Source organism: Mesoplodon bidens, assembly GCF_964165515.1.
Source record: "Mesoplodon bidens genome assembly, chromosome: 16".
NCBI lineage: Eukaryota > Metazoa > Chordata > Mammalia > Artiodactyla > Ziphiidae > Mesoplodon > Mesoplodon bidens.
The window spans coordinates 69,647,083-69,672,001 of NC_138173.1; the positions used below are offsets into that span (position 1 = coordinate 69,647,083).

At 41.1% G+C, this 24,919-nt stretch overlaps 1 protein-coding gene across 2 annotated transcripts in view; it reads right to left on the bottom strand.

Annotated features, from left to right (window-relative positions):
• Window positions 1–555: 555 nt before the first annotated feature.
• The window catches only part of DNAAF11 (dynein axonemal assembly factor 11), a 72,371-nt gene continuing 48,007 nt past the window's right edge, over window positions 556–24,919 (bottom strand). The window contains exons 11-12 of one of the 2 annotated variants that reach the window (XM_081258624.1): window positions 7,312–7,397; window positions 556–912 (exon numbers count right to left, since the gene is read on the bottom strand). In XM_081258624.1, the coding sequence (XP_081114750.1) occupies window positions 735–912; window positions 7,312–7,397 (264 nt within the window). In that variant the 3' untranslated portion in view covers window positions 556–734. The remainder of the gene's footprint in view (window positions 913–7,311; window positions 7,398–24,919) is intronic. The other variant, XM_081258623.1, reaches the window with a different exon arrangement.

The window sequence follows — 24,919 nt, forward strand, 5'->3', positions numbered from 1 at the left end:
GAGAGGAGTAGCGGAGGAAGCAGGGAAAGGAGGCTCCGGGGGGAGGGGGGGAGCGGAAATGCACAAGGTACAGTGTCGGGCACTTTAGACGGTTCATCTGGAGACAAACCTATATACACGGCAAGTATTCTTCCTTCCTCCCCAGTCACAGATGGAGCCACTAAGGCGCAGGGAAGTTCATGCACTTGCTGAAGTTTCATCCAAGGCGACTGAAAGGGAATCCGACTTCAAGGTGTCTCATTTCCAACCTCATCTTCTTGCCATTATACCTCGCCATCAGAGAAAGCAGACACGTCATGAGAAGAAAACAGAAACACTGCTTAGAATCACCTGAAAGCATTCCAACTTGATCTGAAATTATGATTTTAACTTCTGAGCTTGACCCGTTTGCCGAAGCACATGTTTAATAATCAGTGCTTTAATCCACGACTTCATCTATCTGCACAAACAGGCAATTCTGAGATTTATAATCAGCGTGTCTCTATAACAGTTCTATGATTTACTGAACATTTTCCCTAGCCAACACTTTACTATAGACAAATGATGTTATAGCATTTTGAAGGTACACATTTTAATTGTAAACTGGTTTGAGAATATTAATGTACAAAGTAGGACCTAAAACATTGGAGGAGTAATATTGAAAACAACTGTGTTTACCCCAGAAACAACATACACGCACTCTGCACTGAGCAAATCTGGGTCTGGCGGGTCACAGTCAGTGCAGCTTGAAGTTTTCAAATCAACGGAGGCACTTCGGGGTTATCTTCAAAGTCTGGATCTTCCTCGCTTGGTATAATTTTGGGTTCAGCTTGAACTCTTCTGGGCGTGTGTTTTTTCTCTTGAACTATGTTAGCCACATCAGGGAAGGCACGCTTGCTGGGATCTACTTCTAGTCTCTCCATTTGCTGGCTGCTACAACAAAAAGGGCAAAGGAAATTGAGGTATCATTTTTAAGTAAATTTCAAGTAGATTTAACTCATTCATTCATTTGTTCAGCAAATATCGGCAAGTACTATCCCTGGAGCATGGAGGCAAAAATAGGACCCCATCCCTGGTTTCAAGTAGCTTAGAGCCTAGGAGAAGCAAGAGTCGACCCTTGGAGAAATAAAGTGCTAAAGAGCGCTGCAGGACCATGCTGACGTGCAGGCAGGTGGAGGAGAGGGCGGCTGGGAGACTCTGCTTACCTAAGATTTTTTTGATAATTGAAATGATACAGCAGGCCATGCCCCAGAGCCAAGATCAATAATAGAATCACACCAGGCAGTTCTCACTCCTGAATGGAGCTAATCAGGCTCCTGTACCCTGCTGCTTCAGACCACCCAGCCTGCACTACAAGTTCAGGTGCACACCAAGCTTAGCCCACAGTTTCCCCTCCCACAAGAACCCACTCCTCCGCTGGCACTCTGTCCTTCCAGCGATAGCTGGAGCGAAACGGACCCAGGAAGCAGCCACTGAGTCCCCTTATCACCGTCATAGAGAAAACTCTAGATGATACAGTCACAGGGCTGCTTTTCTGGCAATTTCCATCCCATAGGCCTGGAGTTGGACCCAGTAATCTGTATTTATATAAAGTTCCCCCAGGGATATTGATGATTTAGAAATTATTTTGGAATCACCACACCATTCATTCATCCAGTTATTCAACAGATATACCTTAAACGCCTGCTGTATTCTAGTTGCTGTGCTAGACACCAGAAATAGCATGGTCTGTGCAAACAGACAAGGTTCCTGGTAACATCTAGGAGTGCAGTGCTGTGCTCAATAGAAAAGTTATCATACCGTCATGTAATTGTCTCATTACCGACCTGTTCTCCCTATGACTGACATCTTTGAAGCAAAGGTGTTGTCTTTTTCATCTTGTATCTTTGGCGTATAGCTTTACCAAATAAATAGTTGTTGAATAAATGGAAAAAAAAGTTATTATTGGGGCTTCCCCGGTGGCGCAGTGGTTGGGAGTCTGCCTACTGATGCAGGGGATGTGGGTTCGTGCCCCGGTCCGGGAGGACCCCACATGCCGCGGAGCGGCTGGGCCCGTGAGCCATGGCCGCTGAGCCTGCGCGTCCAGAGCCTGTGCTCCGCAACGGGAGAGGCCACGGCAGTGGGAGGCCCGCGTACCGCAAAAAAAAAAAAAAAAAAAAAAAAAAAAAAAAGTTATTATTGTGGATTAACGAAATTAAATAAGAAATTATCTCTGATCTAAGGAATATCACAGTCAGTCTAATCCAGGAGCTCCAAACCCATGTCCTCAGACCAAACTCGTGCAGCAGACACAATCTGGTGGGGGAAGGGGGTCCGATTTTCTTTGGAAAGTGTAAACGCTGCTGTTCTTACAGCCCTCCCCCTCACTCCTGTAATCTGCGCAGCCCTTGAAAGATTTGACTTTTTGATTCCTTAGTATTTTGACTAATACTCCTGGACCTGCTGAAGAAAAATACAAAGTATAGGGCTTCCCTGGTGGTGCAGTGGTTGAGAGTCCGCCTGCCGATGCAGGGGACACGGGTTCGTGCCCTGGTCTGGGAAGATCCCACGTGCCGCGGAGCGGCTGGGCCCGTGAGCCATGGCCGCTGAGCCTGCGCGTCCGGAGCCTGTGCTCCGCAACGGGAGAGGCCACAACAGTGAGAGGCCCGCGTACAGCAAAAAAAAAAAAAAAAAAACCAAAAAATAAAACCTCCAAAGTATACAAAGATGATAAAAGGGCATTTTCTGAAGTCCCAGATTGTACACTATAAACAGTGTTAAGAAGTTACAGTTTTCAAAGACTTGCATTACAGTCACTATTAACTATAGCGTACTTTTTAATTAGCCTGTTCTTATTAAAAGACTATGATATCTATGGCTTAATTAAGTAAATAGCTAAATTCATCTATTATAATTATGCTGTCCTTGACTTTGAGGAAAAGCAGCCCATCTCAACTGTAGGCATATCTCATGGGCCATAATTTCTGGATCTCAGCAATAAACTATGAGCTTAGCTAGTATGTATATAGTTATCTGCAGAGCCCCTGCTTCAGATATTGTGAGGAATAGTTTGCATGCAGGGCTTTAATGACTCATGAATCTCTGGGCCTGAGGCACCTGAGGACCACACTCATCCCCAAAATAAAGAGGAGAGGGGGGCTTTTCTCCCTGGCTGCTTCCTGTCCCTATGTCACAGGCCTAAAGTGACAAATGCCCATTGCTGGTTTTACCCGCCACCTGGCTGTCAGACCAGAACCTCTGGCACCTACTAAGAATAGCTGGAAGATGGAATGAATAAATTTATTGCCATGGAAGAAAGCAAGAAAAAAGAAAATGTCTAAAATCAGTAGGCAGTAGGCGTAAAATACATCAACGATTGACTCCTTCTATTAAAGAACATAAAGAAATGATAATCTGTTGGGCTAGCTTATTTGGACCGAAGACTCCCACTGCCCACGAAAAACTTTACTGAGATCGTGAAAGATGTGGTAAGATAATTAGGATCCACGAGGTCAGAATTCAGTGAAAGGAGGAACCCAGAAAGGGGAATGGAGGCCTGAGACCACCTTTGCCCTGAGGGCATCCGGTGAGCCCCTAAAGTCAGGCTTTGGTCTTGCTGGATGTACAGAGCCTGGGGACAGAGGGCCAGGCCCTGAGCATGCCAGGAGGGCAGTCTAACAGGATGCCCTCTCCCCAGTAAGGGTGCAGTCCCAAAGGGCTTCCCCCTCCTGTACGAGTGAATGAGAGGTAAACCCCCTCTGCCCGTCTCCCCAGGGGGCTGTGAGGGGAGGTGCCCCCGTGGGACAGAAGAGGGCTGAGTTGTCACCACAGGCTGGCACTTCCATGGGTTTATAGCAGCTAAAAAAACAAACAAACCCTCAGTCTTGAACTTAGACTGAAGTGGTTCTAAACTAGCAGTGTCTTTAGGGTCTGCCCCAAAGCACACATCAATGCTCCCTGGCAGAACACCTCCTGGACCTCTGAGAAGCCCCCAACAAGGCAGCAGATCACAGGAAAAAGTAAACAAGCACTCAAGTAAACGGGCACTCTGCATAACAATCAGCAGAAGCAACAAGAACAGAAATAGAGACAGAAAAACTTCAGACAGTGACTAGGAAAGCATGAATTATAAAACCACTACACTTATGTTTAAATAAAATGTTCCAGACTTGAGAGTAAAATGCTGAAAACTTTCGGTCTGGAATTGGCAATAAGACAAAGATGCCTGCTATCACCCTCTTTTCAACACTGTACTGGATTTTTTCCCTATGCAGTCATGCGCGAAAAAGAAAAGATACAGGTTTGGGAAGAAAGAAAGCCACCATTCTTTGCCATATATCATCAGGGAAATGGGAGTTAAAACAACAATGAGATACCACCGCACACCTATTTAGAATGGTCCAAATCCGAACACTGACGGCACCAAATGCTGGTGAGGATGTGGAGCAACAGGAACGCTCATACACTGCTGGTGGGGATGCAGAATGGTACCACCACTTTAGAGGACAGTTCAGCAGTTTCTTACATAACTAAACATACTCTTACCATATGATCCAGCAACTGTGCTTCTTGGCATCTACCCAAAGGAGTTGAAACGTTATGTCCACATAAAAACCTGCACAGGATGTTTATAGCAGCATTATTCATAATTGCCAAACAACTGGAGCAGCTAAGATGCCCTTCAGTGAGTGAATGGATAAATTAAACTGTGGTCCATCCAGACAATGGAATATTATTCAGCATTAAAAAGAAATGAGCTAGCAAGCCATGAAAAGACATGGAGGAACCTTAAACGCATACTACTAAGGAAGAGAAGCCAATCTGAAAAGGCTATGTACTGTATAATTCCAATTACATAACACTTTGGAAAAGACAAGATTATGGGGACAGTAAAAAGACTAATAGTTGCCAGGGGCTGCGAGTGTGGAGAGCGGGATGCATAGGTGGAGCACAGAGGATTTGCAGGGCAGCGAAACTACTCTGTGTGACACTATAGTAGTGGATACATGTCATTATACATTCGTCCAAACCCATAGAATGCACACCACCAAGACTGAGCCCTAATGCAGATTATGGATTTGGGTGCTAATGATGCATGGATGCAGGTTCACCAGCTGTAACAAATGTTGCTCTCTGATGGGGGATGTGGATAACGAGGGAGGCTGCGCCTGAGCTGGGGCAGGGAGTATATGGGAAATCTCTGTGCCTTCCACTTGATTTTGCCGTGAACCTAATAAGACTGCTCTAAAGAAGAAAGTCTAATTTTTAAAAAAGACACCATGAGGGGAGTAAGAAGGCAAGCCCAAGAATGGGCTATGTTTTATAGTCCCAGTTCCACCACCCAACAACTTTGCGATCTTGGACAAATTGCTCAATCTCTTTGAACCTCAGTACATTAGGACACGAGAATTTTTACTGCAGTTATTTTGAAAAGTAAAGATAACGCATAGCATCATATAGCACAGGGTAGGCATTCAGTACTCAATAAGTCCATTTTTGAGGAAGTTGTGTGTTTTCCTTCATCGTACAGTGTCACAGGACCACAAGAGTTCACTGGGTCAGTTACCTTCCCCCCAAACAGGACCCCATCTGGTCCCAATGAACATAACTCTCCTTCCCTTTATCTTCTCCCTCTATTCACTCTGTCTCCACAGCATGAGGAAAGGACCACTCAGGCTATGAGAGGGTTGAGGGGCCTGTTCCGACCTCCCTGCCCCCAGTTACCGCTCCCTCTGTAGTCCTTTCCCCCAAGCCAACAACCTGCCTGACCTCGTTCCCATGTGCAGCATGTATAGGAGGCCGTTTGGTTAATGGGTTGCTCAGCCAGAAGCTGAGATAATGTGTGTAAGGAAGTTTGTCAATGATTAAGGAGCACCACAAACAACCTTCCCATCGATGGATTATGAATGGTCGTGAGGTGATCCTTTCTCAGTAATGAAACTGAAAAAGAAAGGCTTTGTGAAAATACTGCAGGAGGTCCTATTATGACGAATTGCACTAGGATATCTCTAATCATCAAGTGTAATGACGGTTTTCCTGGAGTCTTGAAAACCAGCTCCAAACTTTGGCAATGACTTGGTTTCCAATCCCTGTGATTCCTCATAAATTAGATTCAAACTCTTTACATGTGTTGATGCCCCTGGGGGTTAATTATGACTGTGAAGATTCATAGTAGTCCTAATACCCTTGATTCTCTGTAAATTACACATGTATCTGAAATGGAAATCACTGAGCTGGGAAACATGAGAGTGGCTTTCCAAGGTTAAAAACAGCAACCCGCTTTTCAGAAGGAATTCAACTCCATACCTGTTGTTTAAACAAACCCCGTGTTTGAAAATCTCTACAAAATTTGACAGTTGTCTTTGAATATATACGAATGCCTGATGGCTTGTATTATGCAAGACATAAATATAGTTCTTGTTCAGGTATTTTTATAGTGATAATTTTAGCATATACATTTGTATCTCAAAGATAGTTTGCCTTGGTCCAAAATAGATTTTGCCATCTGGATGGTACGAGTGTGGAAATCATGGCAAGGAGAAGGAAGGGTGAAAGAGCTGGGATGCTCATTCTAAGGAAGAACTGAGAAATAATGAGAGCTTTGTCTGCAATACTCTAAGGATTGTCACTGCTTGTGGGAGGTGGGCTTTGTTCTGGGGTGTCTCTGGGGGCAGAGCTAGAACCTTCAGTTAGGAATCAAAGAGAAGCTTTCAGACCCTGGGGGAATATTGAGAATGCCATGAATATTCTCTTGAGAGGGTGAGGATCCTTTTGAGAAGGAAGCTTAAGCCAAGGCTGGAAGGTGACCTATGATCGACAAGAGGGCACACACGGGGCCTCTTGGTCCTTGAAGCCCTGAGAGATTTGGAATCTATGACATGACACATGGGTCATAAAAGGGAGGCGGTGTGAGCAGCGTTATGAGCAGGGCTCAGCAGAGTCGTCCCAACAGGTCACAGCTACATGACCTCCGGGCATTCCAAACTCCTCCCTCCCTCATTTTCCTCGTCTGTAAACTGAGGGTAAAAATTGTGGGGATTAAATGCGTTACTATGGGTAAATCACACGGAATGGTGCCCAATACAAAGCAAGTGCCCGGTATATGTGGCTGTCGTTGGTGTGGATATTGCCACTTTTATTAGTGTCACCGGAAGTTGGAACCTAAATATACACAGATCTGTTTCTGACCCCTACAAATCAAGAGTCTAAGTTTGGGGAATAAACATTAATGTTCATGGTATGAATCCTTTTTAAACTTTCAGTCACTGTACCTATTTGGGAGGTGCATTCTAGCCACCAAATGACAATGAAGAAAACTCTAAACAAAGTTAAGGCGGGCTGAGGGGAGGGCACCTTTTGTTTGTCTGCTCCCTGCTGCTGTCCGGCGTGCTTTTCACTGGCTTTGATGTTCCTTGACAACCTGTGATTATTTCGCCCACCTAAAACAAAACACAGTACATAGTTAGTGACACATTCTCTCTGATACATCTTCAAAAATATACACTATTTTTTAAATGCTAAAACATTTTAATTTCCACTGCATATTCCATGAAAGAGTCTGACTTTAAGCCCCTATATGGGGCATGAGAAAGCTCCAGTAGTCCCCCTGTGTCCATGGGGATGCATTCTAAGACCCCCAGTGCATGCCTGAAACCACATAGTACCAAATACTGTATATAGTATGTTTTTTCCTTTACATACATACCTGTGATGAAGTTTAATTTATAAATTAGGCACAGTAAAATACCAAAAACAATAACTAGTAATAAAACAGAACAATTATAGCAATATATTGTAATACATGTTACAAAATTGTTCAGATTTGATACCTTTTCCACCTTAACTAAGCACCTATCACTCACCGTGGCCATAAGTTTTGCAATTTGAGGTACGGCAACAAAACCAGCATGAATTTCTTTTTCCTTCCTCACAATTTCACGGGTAGAAGAAATGTTCATACTGCAGATCTTAGTAACCTCAGCATATGATTTTTTTTCTTTCCTTATTAAGTCAGGAACTTTCACCTTTTGAATTAGAGGAAGCACTTTAAGGCTTCTCTTTCCTCAGTTTCAGTTACCCATGGTCAACAGTCTGAAAATATTAAATGGAAATTCCAGAACTAAACAATTCATATGTTTAAAACTGTGGGCCGTTCTGAGCAGCATGATGAAATCTTGCACCATCCTGCTCCGCCCTGCCCAGAATGTGATGTGAATCATCCCTTTGTCCAGTGTACCCCACCAGTTCCTTAGTCACTTAGTAGCTGCCTTGGTTATCGGATCAACTGTGCTAGGGTTCAGGTAACCCTTAGTTTACAAAATGGCCTCAAAGCGCAAGAGTAGTGAGGCCATTGGTCAGAACCCCAGAAAGCCTAGCCCATTGTTTATCACATGTATGCTTCAACACATGGACGGTGACTGAGCAAATGAAGCAAGGCATCCTTGTCTGGGGGACTATAGCATCAAATCTGGGGAGGTGAGTGTTCTTGATGCCCTTGATGGCAATCCGTCTCCTATGTGGTGGTACAAGCATCCGTTTTTTTTTGTTTTTTTTTTTTTGCAGTACGCGGGCCTCTCACTGCTGTGGCCTCTCCCGTTGTGGAGCACAGGCTCCGGACGCGCAGGCCCAGCGGCCATGGCTCACGGGCCCAGCCGCTCCGCAGCATGTGGGATCTTCCCGAACCGGGGCACGAACCCGTGTTCCCTGCATCGGCAGGCGGACTCTCAACCACTGCGCCACCAGGGAAGCCCAAGCATCCGTTTTTTTAGATAGTGCAGTTGTATATTTTTCCATCATATTTTATAAAAATTCAATCTGTGCATGTATGTGTGATTTAGTTCAGTCCCTCCCCACAGACCTCATGGGAGGGCCTATGTGCAATGCAGCAAGGAAAGATCTGCTTAAACACCAGCCTTTCAATCGTGTATTGGACACCCGACTAGGGAAAATACCTTTAAGCATCACCGATGGTTTGTGTGATGGCCAGACTTTTGCTGAGACTCCAGAGGAGAAAAAAACAACAAATGCCGCATATACCAAACACAGGAAGTTTCAAGGCTGGAAGAGTTTGCTCAGAAACATTTTTTAAAAGGTATATTCTGCATAACAAAAACATGTAGAAGGAAACCATGGACGAGCGAGCAGTGGAAGCCACCAATGCAGTGTTCACTGGATAATTAGAGGAGGTGACTCACAGAAAGGATCGCTCAGTGAAGCATGTTTTCATCATCATCAAACGAGGTTTGCTTTGGAGGCAGCTAATTCCAAAATGATGTATTTGCTATGTTTTAAAGTCTATTTCAAGCCAATTTTACTGTTTTCCATTCATTTCTTGCTGGCCCACGATGTTACATTTTTGGATGTTCATGTGCCAGGGTAGGAATGTTTACGCTATTTAAAGTGAAAACTTAACTGTTGTTGTTTTTTTTTTTCTTTTCTCTAATTGAACTAGTGTGATGGATACAAATATTTCCCCCATGTTCCTGGCCTATCCATAAAGAAATGGAAATGCTTTTCAGTTTCTATCGATGCCAGTTCTGGTTTATTAAGCCACATTAATGTCCAATATGAGGGCAAGGAAAGACAGAGTTGAGGAGACTAAACAGAGATGCCTTGCAGTTGAGGGAGCAGAGAGTGGTTGTAGGCATTGGGGTAATGAAAGCTGGCACCTTCCTCCTGGGGTGTCTCGGGGGTGAGTGGGGTCAGCAGGACCTCCCTCTGAGAGGCATGGCGGCAGGCTGTCGGGGAGCAGTGCTGTCCAGGAGAATTTTCTGCAATGATGGAAACGTTTCGGGCTGTCCACCACGGGGCCCCAGAGCACTCGCAATGCTGTTAGTGTAACCGAGACACTAAAGTTTTCATTTTATTTCATTTTTAAGTAATTTTATTTTCTACTGACCAAGCCAGAGAGATGGAAGCATGACCAGAGTGAGCCCCAAACCTATGTGTGGGCTGCCCAACTCTTCTTCGGGAGAGAAGGTCATCCATCCATACCAGTTACCCCTAATTTATCTGAGGTCCTTGACCACGTGGCCTTTTCAGTTCTGGAACTCTCTGCTCCTTCCTTGACATGCCTGGGACCTGGAATTGAGCGTGAGAACCCGGAGCCTGTGTTTCAATCTCTCTGATCAATGTGGGGTGTAGGCTGCTCCCTTAGCCCAACTCAGGACGACTTATCTAAAGGACCACGTGAGCCACAGAGCTTGTGCAGGCAGGGGCCGGGGCCTCTGTCGGGCCAGCATCGCAGCTCAGCCTCTCTCCTTTCCCAGTCCTGCTTCCTCCCCTCCCCCAGGTGTGGATCCCCAGGCTGCTTCCCAGCAAATGTTCTACAAGCGCATCTCCGTCTCAGGGTCTGCTTCCTGGGGAGCAGTGGCATCTGAGAGCTTTTATATTTTTTAATATTTTAATTACATTAAACGAGACCAATGTTACTTAAAATTCATGAAAACGTTAACCTTAATAAAAAAAAGCTTTTGAGCCAAAAGCACAAGTTCTGTATTGCTTCATGCCATAAATGCGCTAATCAGAATGGGGGCACATGCATAATTAGAGTCTTACAACACCCCATCTCTAACACTGTTATTTGTCCCATAATAAGCTCAGACAAAGATTCTCTGTGTTTATGGAAATGCAAATAGAATCGCAAATTTGGAACTTTTCTTCACCAGGAATTTGCTATGTACCAGAAGCTCAATGTGTTGCTTATTTTTAAAAGACATTTTCAGCTCATTTAGTTTCAAATGTTCTTTTAAGTTTAAAAGTTAGGGGGAATTAAGAAATCAGCAGTAAGAAAAGTATTAACACCAGCATTCATATTGACAACAAAATTCATCTTAACAACAATATTTATATGAATAGCAGGAAAAAGTCTTCTGATAAGAGATCTAATTTTCCCAAGTAGAGGGCCAAAGCTCAGAATTCCAAGGTACTGAAATAGTAACATATGGTTTCCCTCTATACCTGCAGCCTAGTGCTACTCTTCCTCTAGAAAACGATGCTCATTAACATCTAACTTCCTATTCATTTGTACGAAGTGTGTTTAGGGATGACTAATGGAAGAGGTGTAAGGGCCAAAATATGTTTAATAAATTAGACAAGGTGGAGCAAATGGTTTCCTGAATCCATAGAGGGAAATGTAATCAACTACTTGAAAATTCAATTGTGGGATAGGCACAAAGGTACAAATTAACATTTTAATAATATTAGGTTATTTTAACGCATAGATTCATGCAATTGAAAGTTGGGAGTGAACACGGAGGTAGGAATTGAGTCCCCTTTAGTTCAGAAAGCAAATGACCCTTCAAAGGCTTTCGTGACAGCTGGTTTTCCAGCCTTGGTTTAAATAGCACCGTGGGATGGAGTCCCTTTACCTCCCTGGGGTAGCAGCCTACACTGAGACCATCTACATTTACCTTAACATGTACATGGCTGCTTTACCAACCATAAAAGTTACTAATGCCAAGAAATCCAGGCTACCTACGTGAGCTGTGTAAAAATACAGTAAACAGACGTGAGGGAGAGAGACCTACCTCCTAATCCTTATATTTAGGTTGAACCATAGAAATTACCAACATCTGACTATTTTTTGTAGGTTAAAAAATTTTTTTTATAATTAATTTATTTTTATTATTTATTTTTTTATTTTTGGCTGCGTTGGGTCTTTGTTGCCGTGCGCGGGCTTTCTCTAGTTGTGGTGAGCCGGGGCTACTCTTCATCGCGGTGCGCGGGCTTCTCATTGCGGTGGCTCCTCTTGTTGCGGAGCATGGGCTCTAGGTGCACGGGCTCAGTAGCTGTGGCTCGCGGGCTCAGTAATTGTGGCTCACGGGCTCTAGAGCACAGGCTCAGTAACTGTGGCGCACGAGCTTAGTTGCTCTGTGGCATGTGGGATCTTTCCAGACCAGGGCTCGAACATGTGTCCCCTACATTGGCAGGAGAATTCTTAACCGCTGGACCAGCAGGGAAGCCCCTTGACTATTTTTGACCTAGAAAACCGTGATTTTCCACGGTTTAGCTTAATAGTTATTTACATGAAGTTACATAAGAATATGTAAACAATCCCTCCATTTCAGATGAAGACTTGCTAGTGGGAAGTTACAAGTGAATGGACAAAGAAAATGGAATATAATGGAAGATATTTGTTACAAAAGAAGATGTAAACAATTGACCTTTTAACTTTTTCTTGTGAATTTCCCCTGGCTTCTTTTTTTTTTTTTTTTTTCTTTTTGCGGTATGCGGGCCTCTCACCGTTGTGGCTTCTCCCGTTGCGGAGCACAGGCTCCGGATGCGCAGGCCCAGCGGCCATGGCTCACGGGCCCAGCCGCTCCGCGGCATGTGGGATCTTCCCAGACCGGGCCACGAACCCGTATCCCCTGCATCGGCAGGCGGACTCTCAACCACTGCGCCACCAGGGAGGCCCCCATGGCTTCTTAAATAATAGTATTCATGAGAATGTGAAGTAAATTTCTCTTTCTCTTGGATTTTCATTTTGTATCACAGTTTCAACAATTACCTTCATTAAAGCTTCTCAAAGAAATATTTACTGAGTATCTATTATGCACCAAGCATAGGACTGAGCAATAGATATGGAATGATAGATTTAAAAATTATCCCTGATCATCTCATGAGAAATAAAGACACAAAAGCAATTAAAATACACTAAGAAAGTGCAGTTGATAGAAATATGCACAGACTCTACAGAAGCCCAAGGGAGGGAGTCAGACTGGGCGGCGTGGGGAGCAGTGATCGAAGAAGACTTACTAAGGATGTGATATTCGATGTGAATTTTAAAGAATAAGTGGGAATTTGCCAGAAGATGGAGATTATGAGATGAAGATTATATAAGGAATTAAGAACATTCCAGAGAGAGAAAAAAGCATAAACAAAGACTGGAAGGTAAATGACCACATAAACGAGCACCGAATATTAGGCGGATAATAGCTAGAAATAAGGCTGAAGAACTAGGCAGAGGTCAGATCTTGGGAGACTTTAAGGTGTTTGGACTTTGCACAAGAGGTGATGGGGACTTTTGCAGTATTTTTTTTTCAGTGACATAGGTATTCATCTCAGCTGAAAGAGCAACATGCTAAACACACTTCCTATTTTCATTAGCCGAAGCGCGTGATGTTAACAAAAATACTAAGTCCAGTGGAGTGAAGGCTTTTGAAAATGTCTCTTTCCTCACTAGATAAAAATATAATTTTATTTCTTTTTCAACTATTATAGTCAAGTTCCCCCCCACCCCAACTCTACTCTGAAAATACTAATGACATACAATCCTGTTAGGATACTGTCTAAATGTGTGTAATGGCCAGCAAACTGATTGTAAGAACACTTGTAAACAGTTGGCTAATTTAGCTGTTCTTTGGGGCTTTCATTCACCTACAGACTCCAGATATATGCATATTTCTCTAGCTGCCCACTGACTCTCATGAGGTAGGTTTTAGACTCTGAGTTCAATATCACTAAGTACCTATACATCCTCGTCAAAGGGGACATTTGCATGAAGCAAAATCCATTATCCACAGCTGCCCCAGCATGGAGGAACATGAATGTTAACATGAAAATTAAAGGGGCATTCTGCTGAAATAGATTCAATATTTATGAATTGGCTTTTACCCTCTTCAGTCCAGGCCTCTTCAGTAGTTTAATGAGGGTATGCCACGGTGTCCAAACTCACAATACAGGTTCTGAGCTTGTTTGTCGTCCTATCCATTTCTGGCCCTGCTCTGTTTGTTACAGGGAGATGGAATCCTGCAGGCTTCGTTCGTTATCCAGCTTCCCATGTCATCTGGCTTCCAGCTGGGCTTGGCCAATGGGAAGCACTGGCGGGAGGCAGGGGGACCAAGAAAGAGAGACTTCGGGTGCTTCTCCCATGATCTCTATTCACGTGAGCAACTTCTCCAGCAGCAGCAGAGTCTACCCTGTGGCTGCCCAAGGCGCCTGCTGCTGGTCTGGCTTCTTCCAGGGGACCCTAGGGCGTGGTTTCTGCCAACATCACCTCCTCCCTCTGTCCTGGGAGTGGTGGTGGCCTGTAATGTTACAAATTTCAAGGTGGTCCTACTCTCCCTTCTTTGGCATCTCAGATCTTCTGCTACCTATGCAGTACATTTCCTGAATTCCTCCTATAAATTCCTGCGTAAATTTCCTGTATACATAATTTTCAATACTTAAGTGTTTCCTGATCTTCCATTAGATACTTATTGATTTACTCCATGTTCTCAAACTGCGGGGTGCTTGTTAAAATACACATTTCCACACCACCTAATTAGACTATGCAGATAGTGGCCTTGGAATCTAGTGTTTCGAACAAACTCTCTCCAGGTGATTCTTAGGATCAGGCAAGTTTTGAAAACAGTTTTAGCTGATCCACGGCTTCTAGCCTTTCTGGATGCAATTCATGTATACAATCCACATTTATGGGATGCCTATAACATCCCAGGAACTGGACCAGGAGCTATGATGCTATGGTGAACCAGAAAAGCATGGTCACTGCACTGATGAAACATCCTCCATCATCACTAAAATGATATACTTTGATCTATAGATGAGAGATAATAATTGTCTAATGTACACACAGCCATTTAACGGACTGATTTTAGATATTTCGATGGTTTACAATGTCTCATAATTATACTATGGTGTCTACCTGTATACATAAATTGGTATCATATATTCATTTTATTAGGAGAGAGTAAAAAATTAGAATTATTAAGTCATAAAGTACTTTTTAGGCTTGATATATGTTGACAATTTATTTTCGAAAAGATTAAATCATCCTCTATTTCCTCTAGCACTTTATGTGAGTACTGTTGAACCTTCACAGGTATGGAATTTTATTGATTGTTTTGCTAGAAAACTGGTAGTGGTTCTGGAAAGGGGAACCAAATAGTTGGGGAAGAGGGATGGAAAGGATGTTTGCTTTACTTGTAAACTTAATACTTTGGAATTTCGTCCTGTAAACACATTATCTACATATTGCTAAATTATTTAAACAAGGAGGCCATGAGACTGAGGGAACTCTAATACCATAGACTTTTTTGTGCTTCTTTTGTAACTATGATTTACCTCTTTTCTATTGGGCTTTGGTATTTTTCTGAAACACTTTCATGAATTTATATGTGATGTTGATATTATATCTTCTTTGGTCTTTTGTGATGTTTTTTCTCAGCAATGGGACATGTCAGCATTTGAAAAACTGTTTATTGTCTGTTTTCCTGCCACTAAAATGTAAACCCCAGGACGAATTTCTGTGCTGGGTACATGACAGGCCCTCAACAATTATTTGTTCAATAAATGAATAAATGGATGAAATATAAATGAACAATAAATATTTATGAATGGTGGTTTTTGACATACAGCTTTGGTTAAAGTAACCAAAACTATTGCTTTTCCTTGGTGATTTCTGCCATTGTTAGCCAATCTCTGCAGAGAATAAAAGTAAATATTTACCTTTATCTCCACTTATATTTTTATTTTTATTGAAGTATATAGTTGATTTATAATATCATATTAGTTTCAGGTATACAGCATACTTTTATTTCTTTTTTAAAATATTTAAAAATAATATTTAATTCTTTAATCCATATGAAATTTATTTTGGTATAAGGTGTGAAATAAGATGACAACCTGATATTTTCCTAATTAACCAATATCCCCCAATCTTATATAAAAATTAATTTGAAATGGATCATAGACCTAAAGGTAAAAAAGCTAAAATGATAAAGCCCCTAGAATAAAACAAAAGAGAATATCTATGAAGCTAAAGATTTCATGGACATGAAATAGGATGCAACAATCCAAATAGAAATAAAATAATTCATATTAGCATTAAATCTAAAAACTTCATTTTCTTACTGAATTAAAAATAATAAGCACGTGATTGGCTGGGAAAAATATCCAAAAAACTCAAGCCATGATAAGTAGTTTTGGGGTTTCATTCTTCAACTAATATTTATTTGGTACCTAGAAGACAGGTACTATTCCAGACACTGGATGAATCAAGGTCTCTACGATCATGAACCTTACACTTAGATGGGGAAGACAAACCATACAATACTGAACAAATCAGATCGTTTCTTACAGTGATAAATACTGTAATAACAATAAGCCAGGTAATATAACTGAGAAAGATGACTGATGGAATGTAGCTGGCCACGTTAGCACTGATGATCAGGAAAAGTGCCTGTTTAAAGGAGGCTCTTTGTATCACCTGTGTGATACAAAGGAGACAGGTGTGAAAAGAAAAAGGGGGCAGAGTGCACTTAGCAAGAAAAAAAACAGCAAGTACAAAAGTCCTGTGGTGGGAAGTAAGGCTATTGTGCTCCAGGAAAGAAAAAAAAGCCAAGTCTGGGCCATAATGAGAAGAGGAAAGTGGAAGAAGAAGATGCTAGAAATGCAGGCAGATGCTAGCTCGTACGGAGCCTTCAGGGCCACAACAAGGAAATGTGACTATCACTCCAAGTGCAATGGGAAGCCATTGGTGGGCTTTAAGAAGAATAAAATGAACTGATTTATGTTTGTTTGTTTTTTTTATTTTGCTGTACGTGGGCCTCTCACTGTTGTGGCCTCTCCCGTTGCGGAGCACAGGCTCCGGACGCGCAGGCTCTGTGGCCATGGCTCACGGGCCCAGCCGCTCCGCGGCATGTGGGACCTTCCCGGACTGGGGCACGAACCCGTGTCCCGTGTATCGGCAGGCGGGCTCTCAACCACTGCGCCACTAGGGAAGCCCTGATTTATGTTTTTAAAATGTCACTTTGGCTTCTGCATGGAGAAAGTATCAAAGGGTGGAAAGAACAGAATCAGGGAAAACAGGGAGAGGGCATCAGAGGTGGTCTGGTTGGGAGATGACACTGGCTTGGACAGGAGTGAAGAGGGAGATGGTGACAAGTGACTGGATTCAGGGTACATTTGGGCAGTAGTGCCAACAAGATGTAGGTTGAGAGGGTCAGAGATATGTCAGGGATGCCTCCTAGTCTTTGACTTGGCCAGCTGGGGAGATGATGGTGCTATTTTCTGAGACAGGAAAGACTGTGAGGCAAAAAGATCTGCAGAAGGAAATCATGGGTTCACATAACCACTTTAAATTAGTCATGCAGATTACAAATTGGTTTGTCAGTTGGCAGCTGCATGTAAAGGGTCTTTGATTCTAAAGCCTGTATAGTTTGCTAATGTTTACATTTTTAACTTTCCAAGTAATATATATTTTTTATTCCTTTTGTGGTTTAATCGCATTTTAGGACAGTATTTTGAATTTTCCAATTTTATTTGTTGGTTTACCCTATTTCATACACAATTTTATTTCTATTGACTTGTAATTAAATGTAATTTCTATAATTTTTTCATTTGGAAATTAAAGTGAATTTTTCATAGGGTTTTGTCAATTATGAACTTTTTAAATGATCTTAATTATATTATTCAAATAATAAATGGTCCTACTTTTTGTTGATGATATCAAAGACAGAAATTGGTCATAAATCTTCCAACAGAGCTGATTCTGTTGATTTTCCCTATGTTTACAAGAACTTATATTTTATACACTTAAATAATGTACTTATAATAAATATAAGGCCGTGGATCTTTATTTTATATTATTTTTGTTACTATAGAATAATCCTGTTCCATTAAATGCTTTTGTGCTTTAAATTTTGTCATCTCTGATATTAATCTTGTCATAACTACTTTAATTTTGCTTGCATTCAGCTAGTAGGGCTTTATGCATTCTTTTATTTATACATTTCCTGTGTCTTTTAGATTCTTGTAAACTGTATAGCGTAACTGATTTTACATCAATTACTTTCCTACAGATTTTCTTTTTATGTTTCCTTCCTCATGCTTTTCAATTCCATGTAACTGTACTGACTTTGGTTTGCATTTATTTTCTGTAATACTTTGTAATTTACTTATTTTTATTTAATTCTACTCAATTTCCCTAAAAACATTTATATTAAATGTTAACATGCATAAAGCATAATATATATATTTGGGGGTTGTGAAAGAGAAAATATTTATAAGTTTGTTCTCCCCACTCACACTTTTCCAATTTTCACGTTTTAATCTAAGTTGTATAAATCACATTGTTTTCTTTTTGTACCACCTTCACTACTACTTCCAAGGAAAATAATCACTTTCGGAATCTTTTCGAAATCTTATTCAAAATAAAGCTATATCTATAAGATTATAGACTTTTAGACTAATACTTTAGGAAGATGACAGTGTCTCAGTAGCCGAGGACTCATGGGTGAGGGGTGTAACAGGGACTGGGGAATGAGAAGCCCTCATTAGGTCTTCAGTTCAAGGTGACATAGCAGGAAGAAATCACAGCCTCAGTCCTAACCTGCAAAAGGATATCCTTAGGGTGTCTAATTCAGTACACATCTTCCTTTTTTTTTTTTTTTGCATTTCCAAGACCCTACCATAGGTGCCTAGCACACGGTAGGTACTCATTAAAATACATGGAATATTTGAATGAGCGAATGAAGGCATGAATGGCAACAGATTAGAACTAAGAGCAAAGACCCCTGGAGATGCTTATTCCTGCCTATTCTGTGTACAAATGGGGAAGAGGCAGGAGTTCCGTGGGCTGCAGCTTCATGCATGCTGGGCCCTGTTGGTGCTGGGTCCAACTAGTAGAGGAGAGATTCAGGGAACCATAGGAAGTCCTAGCAGCTATGACTGTGACAGTAGTCTCTGAGTTAGTAACATAATTTCAAGTTTAAGCAGAAGAATGAGAAACTACTTAACAAGTATCTGAGTCTGTTTGACACTGGGACTTAGAAACTGGGGCAAGGGCAGGTCTGGGTGTGCGGCGGTGACAGTGGCTTCAACAAGGAGACAGGACCTATCATTTATTTTTCGCTTCCACAGTAATTTGCACAGTGCTTTATTCATACTAGGTACTGAATAAATCTTTCATAAATTGAATAAATATTTTAATTGATTAATTAATAATGCATTAATTGTCTAAAGTTTTTCAGAACTTTGCAGAAAGTTTTCCATTTCTGAGTTCTACCACCTTATTTCCATGGTGTGGCAAGCCAAACATGCTAAATCATTCCCCCATCTGATTAATAACTTCCATATAGTTCATTTATGGATGCGGCATGTTTTTCCTCCACCATCATTTTGCTTAAGTATACACATTTAATGTCTTCACCCATGCCTCATCAGTAATTTCTAAAAACGTCTCCACTTTTTTTTCTTCATAAAACTTCCAAACTGTCTAAGCCCATTAGATAGCAACCTGTCTTGACATAAGCCCGTTGTTTGATCTGGAGGGGAGGGGAGGTGTGTCAGTTACTGGCTGAACAGTGCCCTTCAGTGAGGCCCTGCCCCACAAATGACATAGACGACTGCCTAGCAATACTTAAGTCACCTTTAGAAGAACTGGGGCACTTGTAAATTATACACCTTCTTACGTATTTCTGGTGTTCATATTTATTAGTTAATTATCCATAATAATGGTGTTGAACAGTTAAATATGCAAAGCACAGATTCCTGCAAAGGAATACTATTAATATAAAACTTTGGAATCAATAAGCCTTTTTTATTTTCCTCTGGCATTAGAGGAAGTTGGTATTTATACCTAAATTTACTGTTGACATTTGAACAACTTCATGATTTGTTAACTGTTCTGATTGACTTCACTCAGAAAGGCACATAATTCACTGAGCCTGTTAAACAAAAATATTCCGTTAAAGAAAAGCTCTTTTTTTTCTCTTTAAAAAAGGTCATTAATCCACAATTAGAAAATATATAAATTATTAAAAACCTTTGAACAGATAAAAATACCTGGATAAGTCAAACATTTTTGAAGTATATTCTATTTCAAATAAAGACATAATTGGTAGCAAAGAAAATTTAAATTTTTGAAAAATTGATCAGAAAAATAAGAAGGATAAGAATATGGGCTTTGATTCCAAAGATACCCAAGCTGTCTGAGGAAAAATTTTAAAGGTGCAATTACTGACATTTATATGTAAAATCAATATTGACAGTTGCACAAGACAGCTTCATGGCTTTGAAATAAAAGGAGAAAAAAATCTAACTATCAAACGGTTCTTTCAAAATTCTTTTGTACTTGTAAAGTGCAATCTTATTTGACAGCTCATGTTGGAGGATCATACACACACACAGCCTAAGATTGCAAATGATATTTTATTAGGTTAGGACAAACATCAAGAATGATAATGATGTTTTAAAAGAAAAGAAAATATCCTTTTAGAATCTTACTAGAGATAGTCTCAGTGGGAAATATCCTCCATGTACATGAAAAAGTTCATGATTATTCTTGTTTTTTCTAGGCCAGCGATAGTTCAGAAGTGCTGGCGAGTTCACATACCCCATTCCCCGCACCCCGCAGCAGGAAACAGCCATCGAACAAATATTCTCAGCGGTTGGTTACTACTATCCCAGTTCCATCACCGCTGAGGTAGAGTTATTCTGAAGCACGTGTTTTGCACTGTCTCCTAGAGCTTTCCCACTGGGGGTGCTGACACTTTGTCTTGACTGCCTTTCCTTCGCTACTCCATGACCAGCACCCCCATACTTCCCAGATAAACCACTGTACTCATCTCCCTATGGAGACTTCTGCTTCTGGGAGGCTGCACATTTAGGATGTATTTTACTGTTCAAATGTGAGTCTGCGTCTCACAATTTAGTCTCTGCAACAACCGTGGGACTCTCATGTTTCCCTCAAGGAGGAAGAGTAGGAACGTGGTATAACCAAATTCCAAAATACCGACTAGGTTTCTACTGGAATCCCGCTCAAGTCTCTCTGAGCACCTCGTTTAATTTTCATGGTGGGCTGGGTACTTATTTGAAAAAAGATTCTCTATCTCCCTCTCTCTCTCTCTCTACCTACCTACCTATCTACCTACAATTTGAGTCCGTGGATGATGTTAACTTCTAGATGCCTGGGTTTTGCCAGGCATGTGTAGATGGAACTCATTACCTTGACTCAAGTTCAAGGCCCAGTATCAGGGTCATTTCAATAGTCATTTAGACAGCCTGTGAGACTTTCTGAGGCCTGGCTGGCTTCTAATTCACCTTCCTCCTGGGTTACAGTCCTTCAGAGTCACATCCCAAAGTGTGGGTGGCTTACCATCCATGCTAGCCTCTGGATTTTGACTTTTTTCTTCTCACCCCTGTGTGGTCACCAAAAGCATGGTTTATCCTCTCAGCCATTCCTTCAGGATCAGTGGACAGTAATTGCTCACTATCTCATCACTATCAAGATGTCTTTAAAATATGTAGTCTATCTTCCTAAATTTTCTTCAGTGAGGTTGTTGTTCCCAATTACCTATTTGGCAACTAGCTGCTGATGGAGATCCAGAGATGTTATTTAAAGTCATGAAATTATGTAGGGAATGAGTATAAATAGAGGAGACAAGGGGGTCCTAGAAATAAATGACATGCCAACTTTCAGAGGCCTGGGTAGGAGAAGGAACCAGCAAAGAAGCATCCAGTGGCAGAGGGCATCCAGTGAGAAGGAGCATCTGACATAAGAAGAGAATCAAATGAAAGCGGTGTATCTAATGCCAAGTGAACACGTGTTTAAAAATGGAGGGACTGATAAATGGTGTAAAAAGCTGCTGAAAGGTCAGATAAGAAGAGGATGGGGCCTGACTGATGGATTTGGTAATGTAGAGAGAACCGGAGACCTCAAAAAGAGATGCTTCCATGATGGGGAGCCTGGAGAAGAGGTGAACGCCTAATTGGAGTTGCTTTTAGAGATTATGAGAAAAGAATTGGAACAGATGTAGATGTCTGCTTTAAGAGTTTTGCTGTGAAGCAGGTCAGAGCAGTAAGTAGAGGGGAATGTTTTTATTTTGAAGAAGGGAGATGTTACAGCATGTTTTCTAATGTAAGATGTATAGCAGAAAATTCAGTGAAGAAGTAGAGAGAAGAGAGAATTGCCAGAGGGGGAAAAATGGTCCTTCAAACGCAAGGGGAAATAGGAGGCAAAACATATGGAGAGTTTGGTTAGATCACAGACAGTTCATTCATAGAATCAGGACAGCCACAGAGGCTGAGCAAGCAAAGATGTGATGGTGGCAGTATGTGCAGATGATCTTTTCATGCTTCTATTTTTTTTTTTCTATTTTCTTTTGACATTTTTTATTGGAGAGAATTTTGAGGCCAGGAGGATGTTTTTTGTTGCTGGTGGTGGTGGTGGTGGTGGTGGTGATTTTTAATTTTTAATATTTCCTTTGTGGGTAGCACCTCTTTGCACCTTCTGAAAAGTTATAGGATATTTATCCTTGTAATGGAGGAATTTTGACATTGGTCTGTTTTCGGTAATTTTACTTAGAACTCGTTAATTGCTTTTGATCTGAATATTCTAATTCTTATGTTTTTAAGCTCAAAAAAGTTATGACTTCTAAAATTGTTCTGATTTTGTTGGTGTGACCATAACTAATTCTTTGATTAGATTTTCACCTAAGTGCTCTATATTTATAATGTCTTGCATAGTTTTTAGCTCTTGTCCTTTAGTTACATTTTAGGAAGGCTCTTCAAGCTATTTTCCACATTTGCTTTATTTTCCATGTCATTCCTTCTATTTAATATCACCATTGCAGACTTTAATTCTGCTATTTCAGTGCTAGTTTCCATTTTGTTCTTATCTCATTCAGCACCTGTTTATCTCTAACTATTGCCTTTGCCCTCATCTTGTTGCATTCTTGCTTGTCTCCATTCTCTATCTTTTACACTTGCTATGTCCTCTTGGACCCTGTTTAGAATTGCCAAGCTTTCTAAAATTTCCCTTTGATTCCTGCCAAATATCATTTTCTTTTTCCTTTTTCTTTATTTTTATATATATATTTTTTTCTTAACATCTTTATTGGAGTATTATTGCTTTACAACATTGTGTTAGTTTCTGCTGTATCACAAAGTGAATCAGCTATACATATACATACATCCCCATATCTCCTCCCTCTTGCGTCTCCCTCCCACTCTCCCTATACCATCCCTCTAGGTGGTCACAAAACACCGAGCTGGGGGCTTCCCTGGTGGCGCAGTGGTTGAGAGTCCGCCTGCTGATGCAGGGGACACGGGTTCGTGCCCTGGTCCGGGAAGATCCCACATGCCGTGGAGCGGCTGGGCCTGTGAGCCATGGCCGCTGAGCCTGCGCGTCCGGAGCCTGTGCTCCGCAACGGGAGAGGCCACAACAGTGAGAGGCCCACATACCACAAAAAAAAAAAAAAAAAAAAAAAAAAAAAAAACCACCGAGCTGATCTCCCTGTGCTATGTGGCTATTTCCCACTAGCTATCTATTTTACATTTGGTAGTGTATATATGTCCATGCCACTCTCTCACTTCGTCCCAGCTTACCTTTCCCCTCCCCATGTCCTCAAGTCCATTCCCTACATCTGCATCTTTATTCCTGTCCTGCCCCTAGGTTCTTCAGAACCTTTTTTTTTTTTTAGATTCCATATATATATGTTAGCATATGGTATTTGTTTTTCTCGTTCTGACTTACTTCACTCTATATGACAGACTCTAGGTCCATCCACCTTACTACAAATAACTCAATTTCGTTTCTTTTTATGGCTGAGTAAGATTCCATTGTATATATGTGCCACATCTTCTTTATCCATTCATATGTCAATGGACACTTAGGTTGCTTCCATGTCCTGTCTATCGTAAACAGTGCTGCAATGAACATTGTGGTACATGACTCTTTTTGAGTTATGATTTTCTCAGGGTATATGCCCAGTAGTGGGATTGTTGGGTCACATGGTAGTTCTACTTTTAGTTTTTTAAGGAACCTCCATACTGTTCTCCATAGTGGCTGTATCAACTTACATTCCCACCAACAGTGCCAGAGGGTTCCCTTTTCTCCACACCCTCTCCAGCATTTATTTGTAGATTTTTTGATGATGGCCATTCTGACTGGTGTGAGGTGATACCTCATTGCAGTTTTGATTTGCATTTCTCTAATGATTAGTAATGTTGAGCATCCTTTCATGTGTTTGTTGGCAATCTGTATATCTTCATTGGAGAAATGTCTATTTAGGTCTTCTGCCCATTTTTGGATTGGGTTGTTTGTTTTTTTGGTATTAAACTGCATGAGCTGCTTGTATATTTTGGAGTTTAATCCTTTGTCAGCTCTTTCATTTGCAAATATTTTCTTCCATTCTAAGAGTTGTCTTTTCCTCTTATTTATGGTTTCCTTTGCTGTGCAAAAGCTTTTAAGTTTCATTAGGTCCCATTTGGTTATTTTTAGTTTTATTTCCCTTTCTCTAGGAGATGGGTCAAAGGGATCTTGCTGTGATTTATGTCATAGAGTGTTCTGCCTATGTTTTCCTCTAAGAGTTTGATAGTGTTTGGCCTTACCTTTAGGTTTTTAATCCATTTTCAGTTTATTTTTGTGTATGGTGTTAGGGAGTGTTCTAATTTCATTCTTTTACATGTAGCTGTCCAGTTTTCTCAGCACCACTTATTGAAGAGGCTGTCTTTTTTCCATTGTATATTCTTGCCTCCTTTATCAAAGATAAGGTGACCATCTGTGCGTGGGTTTATCTCTGGGCTTTTTAGCTTGTTCCATTGATCTATATTTCTACTTTTGTGCCAGTACCATACTGTCTTGATTACTGCATCTTTGTAGTATAGTCTGAAGTCCGGGAGTCTGATTCCTCCAGCTCCATTTTTCTTTCTCAAGACTGCTTTAGCTATTCAGGGTCTTTTGTGTTTCCATACATATTGTGAAATTTTTTGTTCTAGTTCTGTGAAAAATGCCATTGGTAGTTTGGTAGGGATTGCATTGAATCTGTAGATTGCTTTGGGTAGTATAGTCATTTTCACACTGTTGATTCTTCCAATCCAAGAACATGGTATATCTCTTCATCTGTTTGTATTATCTTTAATTTCTTTCACCAGTGTCTTATAGTTTTCTGCATACAGGTCTTTTGTCTCCTTAGGTAGGTTTATTCCTAGGTATTTTATTCTTTTTGTTGCAATGGTA